The sequence below is a fragment of the Schistocerca cancellata genome, chromosome 9, assembly GCF_023864275.1.
Source record: "Schistocerca cancellata isolate TAMUIC-IGC-003103 chromosome 9, iqSchCanc2.1, whole genome shotgun sequence".
Lineage (NCBI taxonomy): Eukaryota > Metazoa > Arthropoda > Insecta > Orthoptera > Acrididae > Schistocerca > Schistocerca cancellata.
This window is the reverse complement of record NC_064634.1, coordinates 478484930-478506373: the sequence shown is the minus strand read 5'-3', so window position 1 is coordinate 478506373 and position 21444 is coordinate 478484930. Positions and strand designations below refer to the sequence as shown.

General features: G+C 45.2%; 1 protein-coding gene across 4 annotated transcripts in view; it reads left to right on the top strand.

Moving 5' to 3' along the window:
* LOC126100531 (copper-transporting ATPase 1) overlaps window positions 1-21444 on the top strand; it is a 589098-nt gene that overhangs the window by 248542 nt on the left and 319112 nt on the right. For all 4 annotated transcript variants that reach the window (XM_049911146.1, XM_049911149.1, XM_049911147.1 and 1 more), the window contains one exon: window positions 2496-2712. In XM_049911146.1, the coding sequence (XP_049767103.1) occupies window positions 2496-2712 (217 nt within the window). The remainder of the gene's footprint in view (window positions 1-2495; window positions 2713-21444) is intronic.

Sequence of the window (21444 nt, the reverse complement as noted above, 5' to 3'; positions counted from 1 at the left end):
GACCATCCGTCCCGGTTTTTTTTTTGGGGGGGGGGGGGGGGGGCAGTCCCGATTTTTGTGTGTCTGTCCCGAATTTTTTTCAAAGGTAATTCGGGACACCTGTTTGTCCCGAAATTAACAATCATGACCCAATTTGTCCCGAATTAGACATTCATTTCACCTGTATCGGTATATTTTATTATTAGTTTTAGTTATGGTCGGAAATTGTTTGACACGTGCAAACACGTGTTGGCCGCAACAGCTAATGGGCAGTCAGAGACCACGGCAACTAGGAAAAAGTCGCACTCGAACGCATTCGCGCGGTCGAAACGGCTCTAACCGTAACTCGAACAGAAAAAGGAAGAAATCTGCATATTTTCTGATAGCCATGGAAGAGGCAGAGGAGGTTTTATGGCAAACATGCAGACGAAATACAAAGTTACTCGAACAGACGAACAGTAATATACGCTCTCGTTGACTTTGACGTCGCCAACGCAGTGTATGCTGGTCTCTAGAATACTACCATTTGTGATCTGTGTGCGCCATATTATATCAGATTGAATTTTGTGTTACGTCGTGTTATGGTATATTACGTTCGATAAGTTTAGTTGTTTTCCTCGTCAATAACAATACTTCTTCGCAAGAATGAGTTCAATTGAATGGACTGCCAACGACGCTGTTCCAGGTCAAAGATGGGTTGAGATGATTTCTCATTTCAGCCAGAATCATGTGCCATTCTCAAATGTACTCAAGCTAGTGGAGTTTCTTTTCTGCCTTCCTGGCACTAATGCTGCTACTGAAAGGGTATTTTCCCACATGAACAATATATGGACAAGTGACAAGACACAGTTGGCTGTAGAAACCATGAAAGCCATGTTAGTAAGTAGAATAAATTATGATGAAACTTGCGTCGAGTTTTTTCATATGTTGTTGAAAAATACAGACTTTATAAAGAAAATTCACAGCACTGATAAATACAGTTGCCCTGATCACACTCATTCATCTTAGAAGGTATTAATAAAATGTAAATGTGCTTTTCTTTGTAACAAATTTAATTGATATTTTGTATTTATTGCATTTAATTGAAACCTTCTTCTCATATTAAAAATTTTGCAAAATAGGCTATATTTATTTATTATGTGTCCCGGATTTGGGCCTAGGAAATATGTTAATGTCCCGAATTTGAGTCTAGAAAATATGTTCACCTTAATTTTGAGCGTAGTGAGTACCGCCACAAATGCAAACAAAAGTAGTCCTGACTTTGGCGTTGTGTTTAAAGAACAAGAAGAAAGCAAGAATTTGATTCAGGGAATAGTTTAAATTGAGAAATATGCAACTGGGTATCTGTTGATGAAAATGTTTTGCTCAGAACTGATGATCACATCAACTTTCTGCGGAAGGACAGTGAAACGTTTAATAAATTGTTTAGCGTTACTACACCCTCCTATTCGAAAAGGAAGACACAACGAGGCGAAAATTTAAAATATCGCAACGTGGGAACATATAGTCCACATCGTCCGTTGAAGAACCGATGAACTTAGATTTCTTTTATTGCATTGCTCTTCGCCCGCATGTCACTGTATGTTTTAAATATTTTCTTCATAACCTCTTCGTGCGTAATACGTGGCTGGGAAAGATGTGGTGCCTCTACCATTTTGATAATTGTCAGCGCTGTTTTGCTTTCATACTTGATTGTAGTTTTCATAATAATGTAAACTCACGATGCAGTGAGATAAGTCGTAATACAACAGTATTTCAAAAAATATATGCGGCGAAATGTAAACACAAACAACGTCCTCCATTTTCTCAAACTTCGTGTCAATCAAAATTTGTCTCAAACACGTCAAACGTGACATGTGCTTGACACACACATCAAGCAGCACCGTACACTGTCAAATATTAGGCAAGAATAGTAATCCAGAATGAGATTTTCACTCTGCAGCGGAGTGTGCACTGATATGAAACTTCCTGGCAGATTAAAACTGTGTGCCCGACCGAGACTCGAACTCGGGACCTTTGCCTTTCGCGGGCAAGTGCTCTACCAACTGAGCTACCGAAGCACGACTCACGCCCGGTACTCACAGCTTTACGTCTGCCAGTACCTCGTCTCCTACCTTCCAAACTTTACAGAAGCTCTCCTGCGAACCTTGCAGATCTAGCACTCCTGAAAGAAAGGATATTGCGGAGACATGGCTTAGCCACAGCCTGGGGGATGTTTCCAGAATGAGATTTTCACTCTGCAGCTAGTTCTGCAAGGTTCGCAGGAGAGCTTCTATAAAGTTTGGAAGGTAGGAGACGAGGTACTGGCAGAAGTAAAGCTGTGAGTACCGGGCGTGAGTCGTGCTTTGGTAGCTCAGTTGGTAGAGCACTTGCCCGCGAAAGGCAATGGTCCCGAGTTCGAGTCTCGGTCGGGCACACAGTTTTAATCTGCCAGGAAGTTTCAAGAATAGTAATGTTTGACGAAGTGCGTGATCGTTTACGGGGTCTTAATGGTGGACGCGGCGCTTATGTTGCAGCGTGGCGATGGACAACCTGGGCTTCGAGCCGCTGGAGGCGGAGCCGCGGGCCCCGGCTGCTTCCCCTGCTGCTACAGCTACAGCTACAACTACAACTACAGCTGCAGCTGCGGCCCAGTCGGTGGTGCGGCTGCGAGTGGAGGGCATGACGTGCCAGTCGTGTGTGCGCACCGTGCAGAGCCGCCTCGCGCAGCTGCCGGGAGTCATCTCCGCGCAGGTAGGACACCCTCTCTCCTCTCCCATATCATCATCATCATCATCATCATCATCATCGTCGTCGTCGTCGTCGTCGTCCTTAACCCCCCCCCCTTTTCATCATCTTCCTGCTTCCTCCTTTTTTATTTGTTCGGCATTTGTAAAGGCATTCTTCGCATAGTGTATTAACTAAAATATTTTGATAGCTCTATACTGAGTCACGATGTTGTTTACATGCACTGAAACGACAAAAGTCATGGGACAGTGCTATGCACATATACAGACGACAGTAGAATTGCGTACAATGGTAACAGCTTTATAGTAACAGCACACAAAGGGAACCCTGAAGTTTTACTCTACAGGAAGGGTTATGTTGACTAAGTGTTAAACTTTTTTGCGAAAAATGGTATCTGTGCAGTAGGATTCGATCCCACGTTGGCGTACGGTAAAGCCCTTACGACGCAGCTTGACGATTGCATATATATATATATATATATATATATATGCCTTGAAAAACTGAACACAGATCAATCGAGAAAACAGGAAGAAGTTGTGTGGAACTATGAAAAAATAAGCAAAATATACAAACTGAGTAGTCCATGCGCAACATACCGAACATCAAGGAGCATCTGAGCCCAGGAGTGCCGTAGTCCCGTGGTTAGCGTGAGCAGCTGCGGAACGAGAGGTTCTTGGTTCAAGGCTTCCCTCGAGTGAAGATTTTTATTTTTTTTCGGTTTACATGACAAACTCTTATGTTTTCATCACTTTTTTGGGAGTGATTATCACATCCACAAGAAAACCTAAATCGGGCAAGGTAGAAGAATCTTTTTACCCATTCGCGAAGTGCATAAGTTAGGTGGGTCGACAACATATTCCTGTCATGTGACGCACATGCCGTCACCAGTGTCGTATAGAATATATCAGACGTGTTTTCCTGTGGAGGATTCGGTTGACCTATGACCTTGCGATCAAATGTTTTCGGTTCCCATCGGAGAGGCACGTCCTTTCGTCTACTAATCGCACGGTTTTGCGGTGCGGTCGCAAAACACAGACACTAAACTTATTACAGTGAACAGAGGCGTCAATGAACGAACGGACAGATCATAACTTTGCGAAAATAAAGAAAGTAAAATTTTCACTCGGAGAAAGACTTGAACTAATGACATCTCGTTCCGCAGCTGCTCACGCTAACCACGGGACCACAGCGCTCTTGACCTCATATTATCCTTGTTGTTGCATATCTTACGCATGGACAACACAGTTTGTATATTTTGCTTATTTTTTCATAGTTCCACACAACTTCTTCCTGTTTTCTCGATTGATCTGTGTTCAGTTTTTCAAGGCCTATCCACTGCGCCAACTTATAACTAAATCTGAGGGGGGTGCGATGGGGAGGTTCCCTTGTCAGTAGTCATTAGACATAGTGAGAGAGCAGAATGGGGCGTTCCGCGGAGCTCAAGGACTTCGAACGTGGTCAGGTGATTCGGTGTCACTTGTCTCATACGTCTGTACGAGAGATTTCCTCCCTGCTAAACATCCCTAGGTCTGCTGTTTCCGATGTGATAGTGAAGTGAAAACGTGAAGGGACAAAAGCGTACAGTCCGACCTCGTCTGTTAACTGACAAAGACTTCCAACAGTTGGAGAGTGTCGTAATGTGTAATAGGCAGACATCCAGACAATCACACAGGAATTCAAAACTGCATCAGGATCCACTGCGAGTATTATGACAGGCGGGAAGTGAGAAAACTTGGATTTCACGCTCGAGCGGCTTGCTCATAAGCCATACATCACGCTGGTAAATGCCAAACGACGCCTCACGTATTGTAAGGAGCGTAAATGGTTCAAATGGCTCTGAGCACTATGGGACTCAATTTCTGATGTCATCAGTCCCCTAGAATTTAGAACTACTTAAACGTAACTAACCTAAGGACATCACACACATCCATGCCCGAGGCACGATCCGAACCTGCGACCGTAGCGGTCACGCGGTTCCAGACCGTAGCGCCTAGAACCGCTCGGCCACTCCGAAGGAGCGTAAACATTGCACGATTGAACAGTAGAGAAACGTTGAGTGGAGTGACGAATCACGGTACACAATTTGGCGATCCAATGACAGGCGAATGACCGGTGAACGTCATCTGCCAGGCTGTGTAGTGTAAACAGTAAAATTCGGAGGCGGTGGTGTTATGTTGTGGTCGTATTTTTCATGGGGAGGGCTTGCATCCCTTGTTGTTTTGCGTGACGCTATCACAGCACATGCCCACATAGATGTTTTAAGCACCTACTTGCTTTCCACTGTTCAAGAGCAATTCGGAGATGGCGATTGCATCTTTCAACACGATCGAGCACCTGTTCATAATGAACGGCCTGTGGCGGAGTGGTTACACCACAATCACATCCCTGTAAAGGACTGGCCTGCACACTGACCTCAATCCTATAGAACACCTTCGGGATGTCTTGGAAAACGGACTTCGTGCCAGTCCTCACCGACCGACATCGATACCTGTCTTCAGTGCAGCACTCCGTGAAGAACGGTCTGCCATTCCCCAAGAAACCTTTCAGTACCTGACTGAATGTACATCTGCGAGAGTGGAAGCTGTCATCAAGGCTAAGGGTGGGCCAACACTGTATTAAATTCCAGCATTGCCGATGGAGGATGCCACAAACTTGTAAGTCATTTTCAGCCAGGTGTCCGTTTACTTTTGGTCACACAGTGCAATTCCTCTGAATGACCTATATACACTCCTGGAAATTGAAATAAGAACACCGTGAATTCATTGTCCCAGGAAGGGGAAACTTTATTGACACATTCCTGGGGTCAGATACATCACATGATCACACTGACAGAACCACAGGCACATAGACGCAGGCAACAGAGCATGCACAATGTCGGCACTAGTACAGTGTATATCCACCTCTCGCAGCAATGCAGGCTGCTATTCTCCCATGGAGACGATCGTAGAGATGCTGGATGTAGTCCTGTGGAACGGCTTGCCATGCCATTTCCACCTGGCGCCTCAGTTGGACCAGCGTTCGTGCTGGACGTGCAGACCGCGTGAGACGACGCTTCATCCAGTCCCAAACATGCTCAATGGGGGACAGATCCGGAGATCTTGCTGGCCAGGGTAGTTGACTTACACCTTCTAGAGCACGTTGGGTGGCACGGGATACATGCGGACGTGCATTGTCCTGTTGGAACAGCAAGTTCCCTTGCCGGTCTAGGAATGGTAGAACGATGGGTTCGATGACGGTTTGGATGTACCGTGCACTATTCAGTGTCCCCTCGACGATCACCAGTGGTGTACGGCCAGTGTAGGAGATCGCTCCCCACACCATGATGCCGGGTGTTGGCCCTGTGTGCCTCGGTCGTATGCAGTCCTGATTGTGGCGCTCACCTGCACGGCGCCAAACACGCATACGGCCATCATTGGCACCAAGGCAGAAGCGACTCTCATCGCTGAAGACGACACGTCTCCATTCGTCCCTCCATTCACGCCTGTCGCGACACCACTGGAGGCGGGCTGCACGATGTTGGGGCGTGAGCGGAAGACGGCCTAACGGTGTGCGGGACCGTAGCCCAGCTTCATGGAGACGGTTGCGAATGGTCCTCGCCGATACCCCAGGAGCAACAGTGTCCCTAATTTGCTGGGAAGTGGCGGTGCGGTCCCCTACGGCACTGCGTAGGATCCTACGGTCTTGGCGTGCATCCGTGCGTCGCTGCGGTCCGGTCCCAGGTCGACGGGCACGTGCACCTTCCGCCGACCACTGGCGACAACATCGATGTACTGTGGAGACCTCACGCCCCACGTGTTGAGCAATTCGGCGGTACGTCCACCCGGCCTCCCGCAATCCCACTATACGCCCTCGCTCAAAGTCCGTCAACTGCACATACGGTTCACGTCCACGCTGTCGCGGCATGCTACCAGTGTTAAAGACTGCGATGGAGCTCCGTATGCCACGGCAAACTGGCTGACACTGACGGCGGCGGTGCACAAATGCTGCGCTGCTAGCGCCATTCGACGGCCAACACCGCGGTTCCTGGTGTGTCCGCTGTGCTGTGCGTGTGATCATTGCTTGTACAGCCCTCTCGCAGTGTCCGGAGCAAGTATGGTGGGTCTGACACACCGGTGTCAATGTGTTCTTTTTTCCATTTCCAGGAGTGTAGAATGAAAGTGATGCAGGCCCGAACTCCTGTTCTTCGCGCACACGTTAAAACTTACAATCCGGTCTTCCTGTCCGCGTCATCGTTAACGGAATTGGAAACCCAGCATATCACACCTCAGTTTTTACTCGGTGTGTTGAACGGTAGAGTTACGTTTATGGTCTCATATTCGTTACAGAATAGGAAATATCTAGTAGAGTTGATCCAAAATTGTAAATTTCCGGATGGTTATATTCTTCTTAATGTTCGTGTTATAAAAACTACTGGTATTGTGCGGGTTCCCTGCTCAATAAATCGTCTGTCATCAGTGAGGAAGTGGATGAGATAATCTCCCTTCTGGAGTTACTTACTTTACGTAACTATTTTTCATTTGATAACAGAATTTATAAGCAAGCCTGTGGCCTAGCTATGGGGAGTTGTCTAAGAGTTTCTCCCCCATGTATTCACAATCTCGAAACGGTTATTCTTCCCGTTCAACTGCTTCGAACGCACAGATTGTCTTTATAGAAGCTATGTCTGTGACATATTGATCGTTTTTAAGGCCAAGAAGTGGATATTGATACCCCTTTACCCTCCAATTTAAGTCTCCATCCTAAATTGTATTTTACCCGTGAAGCCATGGACCAGAAGGGCGTGCTAAACTACTTAGATTTATCTGTCCAATTGGTTAATAATGAGGTTGTTTTGATAGACCTACCACTAGCTCTTCAGTGCGTCACGCTACATCAGCCCACCCATGGCAGTATAAGTTAAACTTTTCTAGGTCGGCGATTGCTTGAATGTTTGAAGGTTCAAAATGGTTCTGAGCACTATGGGACTTAACATCTGTGGTCATCAGTCCCGCAGAACTCAGAACTACTTCAACCTAACTAACCTAAGGATATCACACACATCCATACCCGAGGCAGGATTCGAACCTGCGGCCGTAGCGGTCGTGCGGTTCCAGTCTGAAGCGCCTAGAGCCGCACGGCCACACTGGCCGGCTGTATGAAGTTCCCCTTTCCTTAGAATTTATTGGAAAAAAATTAGCAACCTCTCGTACAAAGCACACGAAAATGGTTTTAGTGCGTCTTTGGTATGTCGTTAATACGACAAGTACGAGCAGCGAGTGGAGGTCAAGGCAATGAGTTCACAACCACAAACGGTTGGCGCTGATGTGCGTTCAACTGTCCCCTTTTTGGTTCCCTTTTTGTATGACTTGGCCAAATTGTTAAGGACACTGAGGTACAAATTCTGTTCTGGGAACACAGGTTCTGGTTCCTCACAAGCAGAAACCTAAGTCTTTCTCCTTCTCGAGATCGGGAGTATATAAAATTAACTATCCTGATTGTGACGCACACTATATTGGCCAAACGGGGAGGTTCTTTATATTTCATTTCAATGAGCATCTTTTTAACAAAAAAGGGCAACTTAAAAAATTCCTCCCTTTTCGCAACATTTGAAAACTTCTCGCCATCGCGCACCAAAAATGATCTCGATATTTTGCATGTTCCACAAAAAGCTAAGAAGGTAATATCCTCGAAGAACCTGAAATTTCGAAAAAAATGTTTTAAGAGCAAAGGCCTGCTCAACGAACAACTGACCTTTCATAACCAGGATTACTTCGGGGCAATGGTTCAAATGTCGCAGAGCGCTAAGGGACTTAACATCGGATGTCATCAGTCCCTTAGAACTATTTAAACCTAACTAACCTAAGGACATTACACACATCCATGCCCGAGGCAGGATTCGAACCTGCGGCCGTAGCGGTCGTGCGGTTCCAGTCTGAAGCGCCTAGAACCGCTCGGCCACAGCGGCCGCCACTTCGAGGCTATGATGTTACATTTTTAATAAATGTCTATGCACACGTGGCTTTGGCTTATACATTGATTTGGTTTAGCTGTGCCTTCATGTTTCTGTTTGATGTAATGGATCTATGTTTATCGTTACTCTGTAAACACATTCTCTGTTTTCCCGTCTGGCGGCACCACCAGCTACGGTGTCGGTCACTTTGATTCATAGTTCTATCGCAGGAGCCATAAACGCTTGCCGTAAGGACGCTTTATACCCGTACCCTATGTTGTAAACATGCCCTGCGTTTCGTTAAGAGCGAATACGCGTAACACAGGTAACACGTCTCTTGTACGATCTTACTCTTGATATTACTCGCATGCTCTCTGAGCCAAGGTCTCTTAGCCCTTTGTTCCTTCCTCTTTCCCCAAACTTATTTACGTGGTCTGTTGTGTTTGTTCCGCTTACCGCTCTTCGCATTGAAAGGTATTCTTATTTATTTCCATAAGTGTATGTGTCCTGTATGTTTTATTGGACGACGTCCGATTTTGGTGATTGCGCGACGTTCTGTACTCTTGCCGGTATTCCTCGAGTATTTCTACCCGGTGGATGTGTCCTGTAAATGTTATTGGGTGACGTGCCACTTCTGGTGATTGCGGGACCTTCTCTTTACTTGCCAGTGATCCTCGAGTGTTTTTATCCGGTGAGTCTGTCTTTGGTTACGCTCTTTTCACAACTCAGGCCGTGGTTTACTGACAATCTATCTTTATAGCTGATTCCTGGCTCATAAATTGGCACTGAGGAAACTTGTTTACAAATTAAATAAATACAAAACGATTTTGCAAACGAGACTGCCTATTCTTTCTTGAACATCTCAGGACGTGGCTGTACCATTAGCCGAAAGCTGCAGTGATATAAATGGTCATTGCATTGGTGGAGTTATCATTTGTACTTTGGTGATTCGTGTGAAAACGTTTCCGACGTGATTATAGCCGCACTACGGCAATTAAGACTTTGAACGCGCAATGGTAGTTGGAGCTAGACGTAAGGTTTATTCCATTACAGAAAATTGATATGGAATTCAATATTCCGAGATCCACAGTGTCAGGAGTGTACCGAGAATACCAAATTTTGAGGCATAACCCCTCACCAAGGACAACGTTGTGCTCGACGGCCTCGACTTGACGACCGAGAGCAGCAGCGTTCGCGTAGAGTTGTCAGTCTCACAGACAGGCGACACTGCGTGAAATAACCACAGAACTCTATGGGGGACGTACGACTAACGTATCCGTTGGGACAGAGGCCTTAATGGGCTGCGCCAGCAGACGACCGATGTGATTGTCTTTGTCAACAGCAAAACATCACCTGCAGCGCCTCTTCTGCGCTCGTGACCATATCAGTTTTTAGTACAGGGTGTTTCAAAAATGACCGGTATGTTTGAAACGGCAATAAAAACTAAACGAGCAGCGATAGAAATACACCGTTTGTTGCAATATGCTTGGGACAACAGTACATTTTCAGGCGGACAAACTTTCGAAATTACAGTAGTTACAATTTTCAACAACAGATGGCGCTGCGGTCTGGGAAACTCTATAGTACGATATTTTTCACATATCCACCATGCGTAGCAATAATATGGCGTAGTCTCTGAATGAAATTACCCGAAACCTTTGACAACGTGTCTGGCGGAACGGCTTCACATGCAGATGAGATGTACTGCTTCAGCTGTTCAATTGTTTCTGGATTCTGGCGGTACACCTGGTCTTTCAAGTGTCCCTACAGAAAGAAGTCACAGGGGTTCATGTCTGGCGAATAGGGAGGCCAATCCACGCCGCCTCCTGTGTGTTTCGGATAGCCCAAAGCAATCACACGATCATCGAAATATTCATTCAGGAAATTAAAGACGTCGGCCGTGCGATGTGGCCGGGCACCATCTTGCATAAACCACGAGGTGTTCGCAGTGTCGTCTAAGGCAGTTTGTACCGCCACAAATTCACGAAGAATGTCCAGATAGCGTGATGCAGTAATCGTTTCGGATCTGAAAAATGGGCCAGTGATTCCTTTGGAAGAAATGGCGGCCCAGACCAGTACTTTTTGAGGATGCAGGGACGATGGGACTGCAACATGGGGCTTTTCGGTTCCCCATATGCGCCAGTTCTGTTTATTGACGAAGCCGTCCAGGTAAAAATAAGCTTCGTCAGTAAACCAAATGCTGCCCACATGCATATCGCCGTCATCAATCCTGTGCACTATATCCTTAGCGAATGTCTCTCGTGCAGCAATGGTAGCGGCGCTGAGGGGTTGCCGCGTTTGAATTTTGTGTGGATAGAGGTGTAAACTCTGGCGCATGAGACGATACGTGGACGTTGGCGTCATTTGGACCGCAGCTGCAACACGGCGAACGAAAACCCGAGGCCGCTGTTGGATCACCTGCTGCACTAGCTGCGCGTTGCCCTCTGTGGTTGCCGTACGCGGTCGCCCTACCTTTCCAGCACGTTCGTCCGTCACGTTCCCAGTCCATTGAAATTTTCCAAACAGATCCTTTATTGTATCGCTTTTCGGTCCTTTGGTTACATTAAACCTCCGTTGAAAACTTCGTCTTGTTGCAACAACACTGTGTTCTAGGCGGTGGAATTCCAACACCAGAAAAATCCTCTGTTCTAAGGAATAAACCATGTTGTCCACAGCACACTTGCACGTTGTGAACAGCACACGCTTACAGCAGAAAGACGACGTACAGAATGGCGCACCCACAGACTGCGTTGTCTTCTATATCTTTCACATCACTTGCAGCGCCATCTGTTGTTGAAAATTGTAACTACTGTAATTTCGAAAGTTTGTCCGCCTGAAAATGTACTGTTGTCCCAACCATATTGCAACAAACGGTGTATTTCTATCGCTGCTCGTTTAGTTTTTATTGCCGTTTCAAATATACCGGTCATTTTTGAAACACCCTGTATATTTTGTGTGGGATCAAAAATTTAAAAACCTCTCTCACACCGGTCTGATTTAGCTTCACTGATCAGGATAGTAAAAACATGCGTATATTAAGGGAATTTTCATTGACAAAGCAGGCTTATCACATTCACACAGTTCATCAATGTTCTATCCTGATTAAATTGAGCTTAACTTAAATTCCATAAGGCAGTGAAGCAATTTCGAAGTCTCGGTGCGACGAAAATTGTCAGTCGATCTCCTGGAAACATTTTTAATAATTATTAACTTTCGGTGATCACATGGGGAATACCGGAGATCTGCTGGTAAGACCGTGTTAGCCTATTTATTTGAAGTAACTGGATATGTTGAGCATACAAAACGGCAGGTTCGTCCAGTGTAAATCAGACGTTCCCCACTGATCCCGTGCAACACAGCGTAGTAAGCAGACACTGTCAATAATAATCAGTTAAATAATACGCGAACACACTTACTTCAGTTTAGTTCGTGTATTAAATTCCTTCTTATACAGAATCTCATCGAGATGGCGACTAGCTCAACAATACATACATATACATCCTTCTTTCACGACTAATCGGCAAGAAGTCCACTATTCTTTTCGTAAGAGAAAACATAGATAGCAGAGAAGCTACTCCATGGAGTAAATGGACGCTCCAAGGAATAATTGGCCTTGAAACTACTTTGCATTGATAATCGGTAAGATAAGAAGAGATATTTCGAGATATATACTGAGTTATATAATTTATAAAATTTCTGAAAATATCGCGGAGAGACCGCTGCAAGAGACATTACAAGTTCGACCCTAAACAACTGGAAGACCGTGGCTTGATATGAGTCTCAGTTTCAGAGCTGAAGGTAGGATTCGAGTGTAGCTCAGACCACACGAAGCCATGGACCAAGTTGTCAACAAGGCACTGTCCAAGCTCGTGGTGCCTCCATAATGGCGTGGGCTGTGATGACGTGGAATGGACTGGGTCCTCTTGGCCAGCTGAATCCATCATTGACTGGAAGTGGTTATGTTCGGCAACTTGGAGACGGTTTTCAGCCAAACAACGATGGAATTTTTATGGATGACAATGTGCCATGACACTGGGCGATAGCTGATCGTCATTGGTTTGAAGAACATTCTGTCCCATTCGAGCGAATGATTAGGTGCCCCAGATCGCCCGATATCAGTCCCATCGAAAATTTATGGGACGTAATGCGGAGGTCAGTTCGTGCACAAAATCCTGCTCCGGCAACTCTTCCGCAAGTATTGACGGCTATAGAGGCAGCATGGGTCATTGTAGCTGCAGGAGACTTTCAAGGACTTGTGAGCCCACGCCACGTCTAGTTACTGCATTACGCCGGGGAAAATTTGGTCCGACACGATTTCAGGAGGTAGCCCGTGACTTTTGTCACATCTGCGCATGTTCTTATAATATTATACAGTATTATATATATATTCCTGAGCCAGTCTGTGGCTGAGTCAGAGAGTTTGTGTACGTCCTCCGTATCACCCTCACAGCCATGTCCTTCAGCGGGGGACGTCCAACCTCTTGTTGACTCCGTGTACGGGCTATTGATTGAATTTCCCGTACTCACATTCAGGACTTCCCTAGAGGCCCAATTTGCTGAGTAGTTGCTTACATCTCCCAACGCTCGTCCTGACACGGTTCAGGGTTGTCCACAATTTCCTCGGGAGCTTAAATCGGTTTCCTTGCTGTCCTCCGTCAGTTTTCCATAAGGGTGACATGAGGTCTGTTTATACGTGCTAGGTCTTGATGCGTAGGGAGTTCCGTCAAGGATTTTTCTCTATGATCTTATAACTAGCTGTGATTGCGTAATTTCAGGGGGGACTATGTTTGCTAGGACGAGGAGCCGGGTACATGGGGTGCCCCTGAATGTTCCAGAGATGATCTGCATTGTCTCTTTTAGTTGAACGTCCACTTTAGTTACATGTGCACTTTTCATTCAGATTGTCGAAGAGTATTCAGCCACATAAGGGTTAATGCTGAAGTCCTCAGTGTGCTCACAGGACAACCCCATGTCGTTCTAGATAGTTTCGACAGGATGGCATTACGGGATTTCAGTTTCTGTTTTGTGTCTTCTAGGCGTGAGTTAGACGTTAGACTGCGAACTAATTTCACAGCAAAGTACGAAGGTCACACCAAAAGAAATTCACAATTTTTTTAAAATCTATATTTTATTCTATATGTTTGAAAGTTTTACAATGTGTAGATACATCCTTTAGGAACAATACTTTCATTTCTCCACATAATTTCCATCCCTCTCAACTGCCTTTCGCCATCTTGGAACCAGCGCCTGTATACCCGCACGGTAAAATTCTGGACCAACTTGTTGTAGCCGTTCTGGCGCTGCAGTCCGGAACCGCGGGATTGCTACGGTCGCAGGTTCGAATCCTGCCTCGGGCATGGGTGTGTGTGATGTCCTTAGGTTAGTTAGGTTTAAGTAGTTTTAAGTTCTAGGGGACTTATGACCTAAGATGTTGAGTCCCATAGTGCTCAGAGCCATTTGAACCATTTTTTGTTGTTGTAGCCACTGTTTGGCAGCGTACACAAGGGAGTCATCATCTTCAAACCTTGTTCCACGAAGAGTGTCTTTCAGTTTCCCAAAGAGATGATAGTGACATGGACTCAGGTCGGAACTGTAAGGCGGGTGCTGGCCGTGGTGGCCGAGCGGTTCTAGGCGCTACAGTCTGGAACCGCGCGACCGATACGGTCGCAGGTTCGAATCCTACCTCGGGCATGGATGTGTGTGATGTCCTTAGGTTTAAGTAGTTCTAAGTTCTAGGGGACTGATGACCTCAGATGTTAAGTCCCATAGTGCTCAGAGCCAATTTTTTTGTAAGGCGGGTGTTTCAGTGTTGTCGATCCGAGTTTTGTGATCGCTACCATGATTTTTTGACTGACATGTCGCCGTGCATTGTCGTGCAACAACAGAACATCGTGGTTTTGCTGATGTGGTTGAACACGACTCAGTGGACCTTGTCGTCACATATGCATCAGAATTTATGGTGGTTCCACTTGGCATGATGTCGACAAGTAAGAGTCCTTTGGAATCGAAAAACACCGTAGCCGTAACTTTTCCAGCAGAAGGTGTGGTTTTGAATTTTTTTTCTTGGGTGAATTTGCATGATGCCACTCCATTGATTGCCTCTTCGTTTCGGGTGAAAAATGATGGAGCAATGTTTCATCACATGTCACAATTCTTCCAAGGGCACAAAACTTTTTTAACACCAACACTTTGAGTATTCTGCAAACACTTCCTTCCCCTATCCCAAAGTAGCGTGACAATTCGTTCACTGTGATGCGTCCGTCAGTAGTCACCAATTCGATAACTCTCTGCACATTGTCTGGAGTGCGTGCAGTACGAGGCCTGCCGCTGCGAGGACAGTCCTCGATATTGCCGTGCCCGCTTTCATCACGTAACCTGTTTGCCCACCGACTGTACTGCGATCGACAGCAGCATCTCCAAACAACTTTTTCAACCTCTTGTGGATGTTTCCCACTGTCTCATTTTCACAGCACAGGAATTCCGTGACAGCACGTTGCTTCTGACGAACGTCAAGTGTAGCAGCCATCTTGAACACATTCTGTGACTGCGCCATTCACGGGAACAGGTTGAACTAAGTTTGAAAACAAGGGGGAAGGATGTATCTACACACTGTAAAACTTTCGCATATGCAGAATGAAAACTGTATTTTTACAAAAATAGTGTGCATTTCTTTTGGAGTGACCCTCGTATTTAGGCTTATTCTCGTGCCAAATACGTTGGCCATTCATCGATAGTTGCAATTTTCTATTTGTGTCCCTATTCGTCAGGTGCTTTATAGTACAGGTCGTTTCGTTACGGTTTAGTTGTAGATGCTGCTAGGAGTAGTGAGTAATAGGTCTTCAGTACTGCAGTCAACATTTTGTCGAGGTCGTTAAATTTTTTTACTTTAATACGCGACGATCAAGTCGGTCGCTTACGCAAATTCCCGTGGTATTGTGCCTGTCATGACCAGCAGCCGGGTGCGCTGTGAACACGACCTCTTGCTCATCAGGTGCTCCGTGGGTATGCAGATAAGACCGATGGCGACTCTATCACCCCAGATCATATCAAATGAGTAGCCCGATGAAGCTAATAGGGCGGCCTGGAAAAATCAACTGCTGCGAATGTCGGAAAAGTTTGTTTGCTAAGTTCCTGAACTCATCAGGGGCCTCGCCTGTTGTTTATGGTTGCAGGACGTGGGCAGTTCAGTCGGATAATTAACTTTAATGGGTGCTGAATGACAGTTGATCTGGTAAAATAGTATTTATTCAAACAATTCGTGAAAGTTACTCAAGACATGTAAACATCGAAGTTACGAAACAAGTCGAGAATGAATTTACATAATGAAAACAAAACAGTGATAAGAGAATGAATGGTTGTTAGCGTCGCCACCAGGATCATGTTGGACAATTAACGGTTGAGATGGTGCCCAGACATATAAAGGACGCGAATCGCGTGTTTTAACTGTGATTGCAAAACTTCAAGGTTACACAGAGAAGGCAAGAATTCCGACAGAACACATGACAGACCAGTGAATGAAGGGAGAGATCACAAAGAAACATCACTAAGCGGGCGAGTTCCATTGACTTAACTCGATAACGAAACGAAACATGAGTGGTTACGAAAAAAAAAATCTCCTATGAAGTAAGAAATAGATTGCAGAAAAACTTGTGTGCAAGCGCTTGGAACAAATTAGGAGGACTAAGAAATAGACACAAGGAATGAACACTGCTCCTCAATGTATCGCGAGTTCCGAAGTCGAGAGTGTGCCTTGCAAATGCGATCTTAAAGGCAGTGGCACTGAAGTGGTTGCCGACACTGGGGATGCGCCGTACTGCGGCCGCTGTTATCTGTTGCTGGGCTGAGCTGATGTGATGTGACCGCGAATTACAGATCTCGTCGTCCTCCCGATTACTCATCAAAGTGAAACTTCGAAGACGTGGCATTGTAGAGATGGGGCCCCTCCACGCCCGCACCAACGTGGTGACCAAACCAAAAGTTCTACTGTCACCTCCGTAAACATGTTAGTTATCTAGTAAGTGGATCACAGGATGCTGGGCTGTGATGTTATCCGTGCGTCTGGGTAAGACTACGCATTAACACGGTCCATCAGGTGATAGATAGTGGACGAAACGCGAGTGAGGGTAGCGATTTGAAGAGCAGAGGGGAAAAAAGTACCATGGCTCGTGCCGTGGGGAAAAAAACCTCTGCGACAATGGGATGGGTAGTAAGAGCAGTAGTGGCTTACTAGCTGCGATACGCCCGGGTTCCCGGGTTCGATTCCCGGCGGGGTCAGGGATTTTCTCTACCTCGTGATGGCTGGATGTTGTGTGCTGTCCTTAGGTTAGTTAGGTTTAAGTAGTTCTAAGTTCTAGGGGACTTATGACCACAGCAGTTGAGTCCCATAGTGCTCAGAGCCATTTGAACCATTTTTTTACTAGCTGCGATAGTTCATGCAAGGTTGGATTTGTTAGTATGGGTATCATGCATCATTACCGTGGAAAGCGATGGCGATGTATCCCAGTTGCTGCAGCCGCTAAATTCCTGGAACAATCAAGATCGTTATACAGTAATGGGAGATCGGCCATAGATCATCTCACTGTGTGGGGAATGTGTGGAGCTTGTCTGCATGCAGTGTACGGTACGGTTTCCCTGCGTGGTGCCAGTTATTCGGCAGTGTCTTCCAGCTGGATATCCAGTATTGGCGTCTGATTAACAGGGGCTCGCCTGTACCGTTATGTTTGCGTATGCTTGGCCATAGATGTTAGGTCCTTACAAGTATGTCTTTTGGTCCTTTATGTTTCCATCTATTGTTGTGGTCGTAGCTCCCCAGATTCAGAATAAACGGGTTCTGCGAATGTCTGGAGTTTCTGTATAGTATTGTGGTGAGTTTGTGGATTACCTGCGTTAGAGTCTCAAATGGTTCAAATGGCTCTAAGCACTATGGGACTTAACATCTATGGTCATCAGTCCCCTAGAACTTAGAACTACTTAAACCTAACTAACCTAAGGACATCACACAACATCCAGTCATCACGAGGCAGAGAAAATCCCTGACCCCGCCAGGAATCGAACCCGGGCTCGGGAAGCGAGAACGCTACCGCATGATCACGAGCTGCGGACGAACGATTTCAAGTATTTACCGAAAACTGCGAAAAAATATAATATGAAATAAAAATATCCGCTCTCAATATTGCCATTTCGATACCGATATAGCGTGGGGAAAAAATCGCTTCTAAATATCGGCATTCTTCGGAAGACAGTATACATACATCGGTATTTTTGCAAAAAATATCGATATTTGTGCAAAAAATGTCGATGTTTTATTAATAGCCCTAGCTGTGATCTAGAAGGATGCATTGCTGGTGACTACTGTCGAATTGTATTCACCGATGAACACCGGTTCTGCGCTGCCTCGGATGCCATCGTGGCTAAGATGGCGGCGACCTCTGAAAGCGTCCCATTTTCCACTGGTGGGACACAACGGTGTTACGTCTGTCGTCACGGTGTAGGGGGCCGCCGGTTATGACTTCAGGTGAGAGCTGATAGTGACTGAGGGAAGTATGGCGGCACAGCGGTACGTTGCGGAAGTCCTGCGGCCTCACGTCTCACGTGACAATGTCGAGGTGTCATTTTTCAACAGGATAGTGCCCGCCCACTCATCGCACGTGTCTCTGTAAACTGTCTGCTTGATGCTGAGGTACTCTCCCTCTCTTCTAGCTCCCCCAGATCTGTTCCCGACAGAACATGCGGGGAACCCCATCAGACATCAGTAGCGCCTCAGTACCAGCATTCACGATATCGAGGACCAACTACAGCAAATGTGTGCCACCTTGTCTCAGAAGAGGACAGAATGCCTTTGTGCCACCCTTTCCAACCGAATGAGTCCGAATTCAAAGGATTATGCAGTGGGAACAGGAGAGGAAATAGTGATGGGCAGCAAAGGTGTAAGACCTCAAGAATTCTCCAGAGAGAGAGAGAGAGAGAGAGAGAGAGAGAGAGAGAGAGAGAGACCCCTCCGCGTCACCTGTGTCTTGCTGCACTGCTGCTCGATTACACTGGTTCCGTCTTCTTGTCGTCTCTGCAGTCGTGGTAGTGTTTCCCTGACACATACTGTACTTCCCATCGCCTCTGCCTCTGTTGCTTGCTACCGCCGGATCGTCGTGTCTATGTAACTGTCCCACTGGTAAGTAAACCTTTACTGCCAAGTTCTTTGCAAATTTGAGTCGGTCTTGTAACCACTGAAATGGCATCACGTACCATCTAAACACGTCAAGTTTCGTTCCCTCCACCTGCTGTTGTGGATGCTTCGCTGGTTTTGTCAGTCGGTGTATTAAAGAAAGGAGATGTTCAATCTACTTATCAGGAAACTTACGTAACAAGTTTAGTGCGAAATATTCTTTTAACAACACTGAATGTAAATACTGCAGAGATTGTTTAAATACTTAAATCAGTCAAATCTAAAGGCCGAAAATTCATCTAAATATCTAGGAATTACAATTACGAACAACTTAAATTGGAAGCCACACACAGAAAACGCTTTAGGGAAGGCTAACCAAAGACTGCGTTTTATTGACAGGACACTTAATGTGACAGATCTACTAAGAAGACTGCCTACACTACGCTTGTTCGTCCTCTTTTAGAATACTGCTGCGCGGTGTGGAATCCGTACTAGATAGGATTGACGCAGTAAATCGAAAAAGTTCAAAGAAGGGCAGCAGGTTTTGTATTATCCTGAAATAGGGGCGAGACTGTCACTGAAATGAAAAGGGTTTGGGCTGACATCATTAAAACGAAGGCATTTTTCGTTCAGGAAAAATCTTCTCACAAAATTCCAGTCAGAAACTTTCTCCTGCGAATGCGGAAATATTTTGTTGACACCGACCTACATAGGGAGAAACGACCACCATGATAAAATAAGGGAACTCAGAGCTCGTACGGAAAGATATAGGGGTTCGTTCTTTCCGCATGCTGTACGCTATTGGAATAATAGAGAATTGTGAAGGTGGTTCGACGAACCCTCTGCCAGGCATTTAAATGTGATCTGCAGAGTATCCATGTAGATATAGAACAAAAGATTTAAAATGTAAAAATTAGAACATTAATATATCATTGCATTATAGGGCTAATTTCGGACAGAAACGTATTTACTCTTGGGATGAAATTGGGATATAATTTTATAGCAAGAACACAACAATTTTAGTAACTGTGATTTTCTTACTTTAATATCTAAAAAGATGACACGCAGGAACATAAACTTCATAGAGTAAAAGGATGAAAAAAAGACGCTCTTGCTAAGAATTTCACACAAAACAAACCCAAGCACCACCGTACGAGAGTACAGGAAACACACAGTTCCGATTTATTTACTTTAACACTTCCCCCGAAGCACACCGTGGCGCATTTTTAAATAAAAAATAAGAGGTCAAAACACATTACTTACAAAGTCCTATCTTGGTACAAATTTCTTTAATTTTTTTTTTATTTTAAAGGCTTTGTAGGCATGCCACCGAGTTGATTTTCAGAACATACATATTCCCCATTCATATCTCCATCTTCATAGTTTCCGTACAAAATAGTATCGTACTTCGATGTGCTTAGAGCGTTTGTGGAACTCTGGATTTTTCACTAATTTAATGGCACTCGCGTTGTCAGTGAATAATAGGGGGCGTTTCTTTTTCCACTGATCGCCAACGGCAGTCTGTTGAGCCTTGCTAACTCCTTGGCCCCTTCACTTGCAGCAGCCAACTCCGCTTAGTGGTGGATAGTGACAACTGATTTCTGCAGTTGTGGTGTCCATGATACAGCCGTGTTGCCAATCACTGAAACAAAACCATTTTTTGGTCGTCTTACTTTAGTGTTGCCGGCAAAGTCAGCATCATCATAGGCACAACGTTTACCGCCAGATGAAGTGTAGAAGATGTCTGAAAATGAGTTTTACAGTGTTCCAATTACAGTAAGTGGCTGTAGCCATAGATCGAGCAACTTTTGAAACAGCATAAACGAGGTCTGGACGAGTATAGAATGCCAGGTACATTAATGATCCCACAGCTTGAATAATAAGGAACCTTGCTGTCAAGGGTATTTGCTATATTCATTGTCTAATTGTTCATTATCACAGGGAGTTATTAATGATTTCGAATCAATTTTAAAACGATGTAGAATCTCTGTGTGTATGTTCGCTGTGAAATAAACAAGTGCTCTATTTGCATACCTAAAAATGAGTGTAAAGATCCCACTGTTATTTTGAATTCTGAATTTAACGTATCTAAAAATGAATTCACTGCATTTTCAGTTGTACCTGCGATAAGTCCATCATCGACATAAATAGCAATTAGCAATTTTTCTGTTTTGCTTTGTCTGCTGTAGAACTAACAAAGCCTCTTTTTCATTAATCTGTGAAACTTGTTATTCCGACAACATTGATTTCTTGAGGCGAAAAACTCTGTCTGACCCGTCATCGATACCTTCTGACTGAGTCGTGTATATTTCTGTATCCAAGTCACCACACAAAGATGCAGTTGTAACGTCGAATTGACGAAGTTTCAAATTTTCTACTGCTGCAGTCACTATTGCAGCACGAATAGCGTCGTAACGAGCAACTGGACTGAAGGTTTCATCATAATAAAGTCCGCCACATTGAAACATACCGCGATCAACCTAGCGAGCGCGGTATCGATTAATCGATCAACAGGTCAATATTAATACGGAAAACACATCGATTATCGATAACACGTTTCCCTTTAGGCACTTCTACCAAGTCGCAGGCAGCATTTTCTTGAAATGCCATCATTTCTTCTTACGTCGCAGTAAATCATTTATTTATTGAA